The sequence below is a fragment of the Etheostoma spectabile genome, chromosome 8 (assembly GCF_008692095.1).
Source record: "Etheostoma spectabile isolate EspeVRDwgs_2016 chromosome 8, UIUC_Espe_1.0, whole genome shotgun sequence".
In the NCBI taxonomy this organism is placed as follows: domain Eukaryota; kingdom Metazoa; phylum Chordata; class Actinopteri; order Perciformes; family Percidae; genus Etheostoma; species Etheostoma spectabile.
This window is the reverse complement of record NC_045740.1, coordinates 10,063,733-10,072,740: the sequence shown is the minus strand read 5'-3', so window position 1 is coordinate 10,072,740 and position 9,008 is coordinate 10,063,733. Positions and strand designations below refer to the sequence as shown.

General features: G+C 39.5%; 1 protein-coding gene across 1 annotated transcript; it reads right to left on the bottom strand.

The window, feature by feature from the left end:
- Positions 1 to 269: 269 nt before the first annotated feature.
- Positions 270 to 5,978, bottom strand: dnaja2b (DnaJ heat shock protein family (Hsp40) member A2b). Its single transcript, XM_032523846.1, has 9 exons — positions 5,709 to 5,978; positions 4,407 to 4,466; positions 3,775 to 4,001; positions 3,615 to 3,695; positions 3,362 to 3,495; positions 3,046 to 3,242; positions 2,765 to 2,909; positions 2,055 to 2,182; positions 270 to 1,946 (listed from the first exon to the last, which is right to left on the bottom strand). Exons 1-9 carry the CDS (start codon positions 5,784 to 5,786, stop codon positions 1,758 to 1,760), a joined length of 1,239 nt encoding a protein of 412 aa, XP_032379737.1. The 5' UTR covers positions 5,787 to 5,978; the 3' UTR covers positions 270 to 1,757.
- Positions 5,979 to 9,008: the final 3,030 nt, after the last annotated feature.

Here is a 9,008-nt window from a genome sequence, read left to right as displayed (position 1 = left end):
TCCACATGAGAGAAACTGATGATGGAGCAGACTGAGAAACTACAGCTGCTTAAATTCTTGTCTAGTCATTTTCAGTTCATAATTGTTGTCAACACTTTCCAACAATGTTTTTCTAATCATTTAAAATGTATTGAGCTACATTGTTAATCAGACAACAAATGCGTGCAAGTGTAATGCACATTTTGTATCTGCAGCGGCTCTCCGCTTTGTTATATGCACACTTAACAAAAGATATGAATGCAGGCTGTTCATTTGAAATAAGACAGATCTCAAATTTGAAGTCAATGTTTATTATACAGTTAATTATATTGACCAACATAAGCATTGACAGTAATGTCATTTATCAATGACCCCCCCTTTAATTGTGCCCACATTATCCCCGTGGCCTAAATTACATACACAATGAGTCACAGAGGTGCATGTTACAAGTCTACAGAGGTACCATCAACTTTCCTTTATGTGAACATAACATTTATATTGACACTATTGGCCAATACTTGTGTAAGAAATAATGTGAGGAGACAAAGGACACTGCTGTAGACTTTGAATGCACCTATGGACTGAGGTTACATTTATTTACAGGTCTATGGTGATGGGAATATTGGAACATGTCAAAGTATATAAGTTTGTCTAACAACTCTACGATGGGGAGATATGTAATACGAAGTCTGGTGTGGGCCCAGTGGTTTTACTGTGAGAGAGGATCTCTCAGTCCTGGTGAGTAGAGGGAAATGTCTACATGGGAGAGATTCTCAGCAAATAAACATTCTGTTTTTTCCTCTTAAATCATCCACTTACACCGCAGTCCACCACAAAGCAGGAATACCTTTCACTAATAAGCCAGAACATTCTACAGCAGCTCACACACACACACTGAGCCACTGCATTACACACAAAGTACACAAGTGTGTCCTCAAATCAAATGAACACAATTTAGGTTGAAGTTCTGTGGTCTCGGACACACTAACATTCAAATCAACAAAGACAAACAAGTTTGAATTCCAAACTAAGAAAATATGGCGTCTGGCTGGCAGCTACTTTACTCAAGGCTTTATAATTTCAGCATTGGGCCAACTGGGGACTAAACAGAAAAAGTCCCATTTTCAAAATATGACAGTTTGCCTTTAAAGGATGAGGTGGATTAAACGTGCGGTTCTGAGCAGGCTGTGCAGAGGACACACTTTTAGGGCTGTAATCTGGTCAGCTTTTATGAAAGCAGGGCACTTTGATAGCAGTGACACACTAAAATTTAAAAGGATGTGGTGTCAGATTTCTCTGTAGTGTCCTGACCAGAACCTGGACCTACATGTGCAAGATCTTCAGCAAAAAAGCAGCATGCGCATGTGTGTGATAGACTAAACTACACCTTATACAAGATAGTCAACAATATTTGCATTTTATACACTAGACGGCTGTTTCCCACAGTGAACGGTAAAAGCCTAGGATGAAAACAGGGCGGTCCCAGTCAAGTTCATTCAGCGAATCTTCTTGCTGGAGTCTTAGATGAGCACTACTGTCCATAAACACAAAATGGTCAAAACGTCCAGCATTTCTATGACTTATGGGCACCATGAAACTGAGGAGGGTGGACTAACGTGTATCTGTATTGGTGTATATCTCTTTTTCATGCGAATCATGAAAGGAGAGAAATCTGCATGTATGTGCGTCAAGTCTTGAATGGTGTTAGCAAAGGGACTCAAGGGATATTCATGTATTTATGCATTTATGTGTGTGCATGTCTTAATGTAGGAGTCTTTCTATTGGTGTGCGCACTGCACCCCTGGGCCATGATGGCCCCCTTCCTCATCCGAACTATCATTGTAGGCCTCTCTCCTGGCTCCACTACCTGACCCTTGACTCTTGTCAAATTCTGTCAGGTCAACTTCCTCTGCATCGGCTGCAATAACAGGATTCTCAGTACGAGCAGGCAGCAAGCACTCAAGTTCCTAAAAAAATTAGAATTGAATTAAAGAAAAGACATCATGACAGCACAATCATTCGGCTTACTGGAGTTAAAATTGGCCAAGACAGGATGTTTGAAGATTTTGACTCACATTTAGTTTTTCGGGGCTAATCCAGTTGTTTTCAGGAAACTGGACGTCAAACTTGACATAAAGGTCTCCCTTCTCAAACGGGTTTCTGTACTGAGGCATTCCCTCTCCCTTCACCATTCGAATAGAACCTGTCACACAAACACACCAACAAAAGGGTGTACTGTAAAGAGGCAATAAGAATCTTTGATATTGCAATTTACAAGATATGTACTACATGTTGTTAAATAAGCTAACAGAAGTGTCAGGCAACTATACTTTAAATTTGAACATCACTTTGCTTTTGCCATGTTATGTGTGCTACAATGACAATTTAAAATCCTCCAATTTGTTTTGTTTTTTTATTTACACACTTAAAAAAAACTATTACATTCTACTTTCATTTATAAGTTTTCACTGTCATAAAAACGTATGTGTATGCCTAAGACCTGGGGTAAAGACATAACATGTTTGCATAAAACATAGTTAATGGTGTATGACAGACACCTTTAGGATTATAGATTTTTATAAAATCATAAAATGGCTTGTAATCTGCTGCAAGTGGCTAGTGGAGAAAATTAAACTGGCTGCAAAAAACCTTAATAGATGCAGTAACCAGTAAATATAAGAGCAATCTTATTTTGCACCATAGAATGTCCATCAGAACAAAAAAGCAGGAATCTCATGAACGAAATAAAATAAACATACAGTATGTGGTATGAAAACATGTTTACCTGGCTCGATGACCTTGCCAGGTGGATATTTGACAAGCAACTGACGTCCATCAAGGTGTGCAACCGTCATCTGGAAGCCACACAGAGCCTCAACCAGGCCAATACGTTGGACCATGTGAAGGTCACTGCCATCACGGCGGAATTCCTGATTTAGATTGAAATTTAAAAAATGTTGTCAAATAAATGTAGAAACAGCCCCTTAATAAAAAAGTATAATCTTAGCCATGATAACAAAATAAATTCAGCTAAACAACCAATATCAGAAGCCAATTATTTTTTACCTCATGTTCTTTCTCCTGCAGCACAAGGACTATATCTCCTGGTTCGATGCCTGGTGCTTGGTCAGCTTCCCCAGAGAATGTAATCTTCTGTCCATGTCTCATGCCTTTGTCCACATGTACTTCCAGAAGCTTAGTTTCCTTACTCACCTTATGACCTTCACACTTTCTGCAGCGGTCCTTCTCATTTATCACCTCACCTGTACAAGCACACATACAGTGATTGGACATATTCAGAGTGGCCTTGTGCTCGTTATTGTACAATATCCGTGTCTTTATAAAAGTATAGTCAGAGAATGGGTGTTTTCAGACATATTACCTTCTCCATTGCAGTCTGTGCAGACTGACTGCATCTGTTGAACCATTCCAGGGGCCAGCTGTCTAATCATGATTCTCATACCTCGTCCTCTGCAAGCCACACACTTCTGCACTGCTCCTGCCTTACCGCCCTGACTAAAAGGCAAACAAAGAAGCATCAGCCTTGTTAACAAAGATTTCTATTGAAACAAAATTAATTATCTTGCGTCAGGTTTTTTTAAACAATTAATGTGAGATATTCAAAGTAAACTCACCCATTACATGCAGCACAGAGCACATTCTTACTGAGCTGCAGTTTGGTGGTTTTGCCATTGTAGAGGTCTTCAAGAGAAACTCTGTGACAAAAGAGTTATGAGATGTGTGCCACAACACATTATATTTAAACCGCCCAAACTGTATTTATGTAACACTTACTTCAAGGGGTGTACCATATCATCTCCTCTCCTCCTGCCTCCATTGCGTCCTCTGCCCTGTCCCCCCATGAACCCAAAAAGTCCTCCACCAAAAATATGAGAGAAGATATCGTCCATGCCAGGCCCGCCGCCTCCTCCCTCCCGTAGCCCCTGTTCTCCATAGCGATCATAAAGCTCCTTCTTTTCTGGGTTTGTCAGTACCTCATATGCAAAACTGATCTCTTTAAACTGGAAAATAAAAAAGGAACATTCAGACAGCTTGACACCAAGTGGGAGACAAACAAATCAGTACAGTACAGCAAAAAAATGGCCAACAAGTTTTGTCTTTGATGAGCCTGTTAAAAAGTAAAAAATAAATAAAAATGACAGTCTAGTCTCTTGTGTCACATTCTTGCAGAATCTGAGAAATTAAGTCATACAGCAGTACAAACACAGATGTGAATTTTTCTGTTTTATATTCTGTACTCTGATCTTTCCTGTGTCTTAATTCTCAATGAGTTGGGCTGTGCGATCATGAAAAAACAAGTTGACAGAATTTCCTGGTCCCAATTGTTGAATTATGAGCTGCTGTTAGCGCTGTGGCTCATTATGGTGTCGCTGCTGTCAACCATAACATGCTTTGGTGCATCATACCTTATCTCCAGCATCTGGGTTCTTGTCAGGATGGTACTCTTTGGCCAACTTGCGGTAGGCCTGTAATAAACCAAAATTCAAAGTGAACCAAGCTGTGTTTGCACACTGTGTCAAATAGTTCTGGTAGCAAATCCCGAAGTGTCTGCGGTCAAACGTATCAGGACACTAGCAAGAGCATCGTTGCCTTTGACGTATTCAGACAATACTCAAGTGTGAAGAAGGCGTCAACAAAACTAGCTACATCCGAAAATCTTTTGTTTTACCTGCTGTACGTTAAATAACTGTCATGGTCTTCTGCCAAATCCACTAACAAATCTAAAAACACTTCATTAGACATAAAAAAGGTGAATCACAATGTCGTCGTTTTGGTAGGAAAAAGAGCTGGGATATTGTTTGTCCGTTTGCTACATTAACTCCCGTTAATTTGGTGTTACAGAATGTGGCAGACGACTATACAGGCGGTCACAAACATACCGGTATATGGTAAAAAGTGTTTGACAATGGCCGTGGGTTTGTGGATTATAAACAATCCCATAAACTGACTGGTGTTTGAATGTTTGAGTTTGGGGTAACGTTACAGAGACATAACGTTAGCTAGCTACATATTGGCTAAGTAAGTACATGACGGGTGATATTTAACGTTTACGAACTAGCTAGCTAGTTACCAACACACAAGTTTATCTGTTAATGTAAGCTAGCTGACTAACTCAAAAGGCAAAGATTAATTTCTAGCCAAGTTTAGCGTTAGCAGAAGTTACACACAAGCAGGGAACACACAAGCGGGTTTCTTTTTTTTGTAAAGTTATTCATTTGTTTCCATGTAGCTAACGTTAAGCTGTTAAGTCGATACTTACTTCATTACTGCTCGAATTGGTGTAGACTATTTGCTGGAATATAGCTATCATCTAACGTCATTCGCCGGCATGCTATTAACGTTACACTCGTGGTTCCCAGTGTATTTCTTGGGCAAGCTATCTCCATCCTTCAAATTTATGTAGCTAGCTAGCTAACAGTAGAAACGATGAAAAACCCAATCATTGCCACACAATGTTCACAAACACAAATTAATAGCTTTAATTGTCTTCAAAAACGTCGTGCCATAAAGTAGCAAGCTACTGATTAGTTATCTATCTCACTTAGCATACTGGCTAACGTTCGGCTAGCAAGCTGCTGCTGAGAATCCTCAGCTAGCGTTCACGTTAGCTTGTTTCTAGGCCAAATTTCACCGGTGGCTTCTCTTATTTTTTTTATGTGTCCTTACTAACCACTTTTCCTTTTCGTTTGAAAGGGTAATTCACCTACCTTTTTTAGTTCATTTTCAGAGGCAGACGGTGAAACCCCGAGAATGTCGTATAGCTTAGTGTCCACAACGTTCGCCATGATGCTAACCGGCGGCGGCTACACAGAAAGACCTTCTGCGGAGGTTCAGCTGAACGAGGAATCCGACGAGGCAACAATCACCGGCTGTGACTGTCCAGGGTTGCCAGATCTTGCGACATAAACACCCACTCACAAACAGATGCCACACAACAGCAACCCTCTTATTCCAAAAACAGTAACAGGGCTTATGTATGTACGTTGAATGTATCATTAAAATTGTATGTTTTTAATACGGTACGTTTAATTCATACTGACATGAACGCTGTTAAAATGAGAGTTCCAACATTAGGTTGAAATGGCTGTGACGTTATTCATTTAGACTGGATGAATAGAATGCATGCAGAAAAACACCTGCTACAAACCTATTTTCAAATTTGTCCTCTGACCGCCATAAATTTGTGTATGTATCAAAATGGGAAAGTATGTGAGAGAAAGGCAATCAGGAGCTTAAGAAGTTTAAATTTAAGAAAAAGAAGAAGACTTTATATCCCCTGGGGTGAAATTACATTTTTACACTTGTTATAGGCTTACATATTACACACAGAACCGAAATACAAACATGTGCTTAAACAGGACCTATATGCATGCATTAATGGAGAGATGTCAGAGTGAAAAGAAAGTCAGTGGCAGAGTTAAAGTTCACTATGAGTGATTTTTTTTTTTTTTATATCCTTGAGTTTTGGAGTTTCCACATGGAGAACAGCAAGTGAGGTAGGTAAATTGGAAAGCCTACTCCATAGAGAGCACTGAAATAAATGGTCTGAATTCACTGGAGATTTTTCTTCAGAAAAATGGTGGCCCAATTTTGGTTATATATGGGTTCAGTCAGACTCGTACAGTGCATCACACCATAAAGCCCCTTTTTTCTGCTTGTGTCTATAACAGAATATAGCAACCTAACGATTTGAGTCACTAAAACGTGCAGCTGTCAAAGCCAATGTCTCCTGCTGGTTATACATCATATTTTTCAAATAGCACATTGGTATAAGGATTAACAATTTTCTACGGATACTTAAGGGCTAAGTAACCACATAAGCCTACAGTAGTGGTGGGAAGTAACAACATACCTTAACTCAAGAAGGCTACTGTTCTTAAGTAGGCTAAAATAGAAGTAGGCTACTTGTACATTACACTATTTCCATTTTATGTGACTTCATACTACTCCACTTTATTTCAGAGGGAAATATTGCACTTTTTACTCCACAACATACTTTACAGCTATAGTATGTAGTTACTTTTCATATTAAGCATTTACATACCAAACATTTATATAAATTTATAAAATATTGTTCATTGTTTTAATTACCCTACCCCAAAGTATTGGCCAAAGCAGTTGAAATGAAATTAGATACACTTCAACTAACAATATTAAAATACAGAGTCATTAAATGTTTTTTTTTTGCCCAGCATGTTTCCTTGGATTAGGGTGGCACAAAATCATGGTTGCAGCTGTCGCCGTGGTACTGCTACGCATCCTGCTATGCCCTGTTACACCCTGCTAATAATAATAATAATAATATATTTTATTTATAATGCACTTTTCATTCCAAAGAATCTCAAAGTGCTACACAGGAGAATAATAACAATAAAAACAATCAGCACAAAAATGCCTTTCTGAATAAAAAAGTCTTCAGTTCAGCTTTGAAAGTGTCCAGGTTCTGTACTGCTCTCAGGTCACTCGGGAGCTGGTTCCAGAGCCGTGGTGCAGCTGAACAAAAAGCTCGGTCACCCATAGTACAAAGCCTTGTGGTGGGGACCTGAAGAAGCAATTGTCCTGTTGATCTGAGGGTGCGGGGGGAGGGTTTCAAGGTGATGAGTTCTTGTAGATATGATGGTGCATGTCCAGTGATACATTTTTGTGTAAGCATGAGGATTTTGTAGTCAATCCGGAATGAAACAGGGAGCCAGTGCAACGAGTATAGAATGGGAGTTATGTGATCATATTTTCGGACTCTCATTAGGACTCTGGCAGCACTATTCTGAATGTATTGAAGCTTCTGGATATTTCTGCCAGACATCCCAGCGAAGAGTCCGTTACAGTAGTCCAACCTTGTGGAAATAAAGGCATGAACAAGTTTCTCTGCATCTGGAAGAGTTAGAAGGGGGCGGAGTTTGGAGATGTTTCGAAGATGGTGGAAGGAGGTTTTACAACAATGTGTTTAATGTGATCATTGAAGGTCAGCTGGGGGTCAAACCAAACCCCTAGGTTTATGACTGAGGAGGAGGAAATGATGACCTGATTGTCGAAGATGAACTGAGAAATGGGAGAAATGGGAGCTACGCTGTACGGTGCTCTGCTATGTCTTTCTATGCTCTACTGGGCCCTGTCAGTGCCTTGTTATGCCATGAAGTACCACAACTAGTATTTCTATTCACTGCTCCATTATCTTTTATTGTGACTGTTATTGCCTCTATTCATTACACCCCCAAGCGGCGCTGTCAAACACTGCCTATCAAGAGTCTGTGTCTGTCCGAGAGTTCTTCCTAAAAGGGAGTTTTTCCTTGCCTCTCACCAAATGCTTGCTCTGGGGAATTACTAGAATTGATGGGTCCTTGTAAATTATAGCGTGTGGTCTTGACCCACGCTACTTGTAAAGTTTCTTAAGATAATCTTATGATTTGATACTATAAATACAATTGAATTGAATTGGATTAACCTGACACAGTCCTATTCAGGGGCAGCACGACAGCTTGGGGGGACCAGAGTCATTGCAGAAGGGGGCCTCATTACACAAACTTGTTTGAGTCACAACATAAATTTCTTTTATCTGCCTTCTTTTTTCATGTTGCAAATATTTTTGTATTCAACATTAAGATTGGTTTCTGGGCCTTTTGGAAAATGTTGAGGTAAGAAAGTGAGGGACAGTCCCTCAACACTGTTGCACTGCAGTCTATGGAAAGACCAAATTAAGCAATTTATGTGCGTTCACGCATATCTTATTGCATCTTTTTTCTAAATCTGAATATACTGCATCAGCCTACTTGATGCTGTACCACCGAGCAGCATTTCTTCAGGATGACCGCAAATAAATCAGGCCTGGTTATACACTTTATCATGAACATTAATATTACAAAACAAGAATGGGACAATGTAATCATCACATATAACAAATAATATAAACCCATAACAGTAACTAAACTTACATTAACATAACCAAAATTACAGGTGGCATTTGATTAAGCACACTATGAAAAATTAAACACAGTTGATGGACAGCTGAA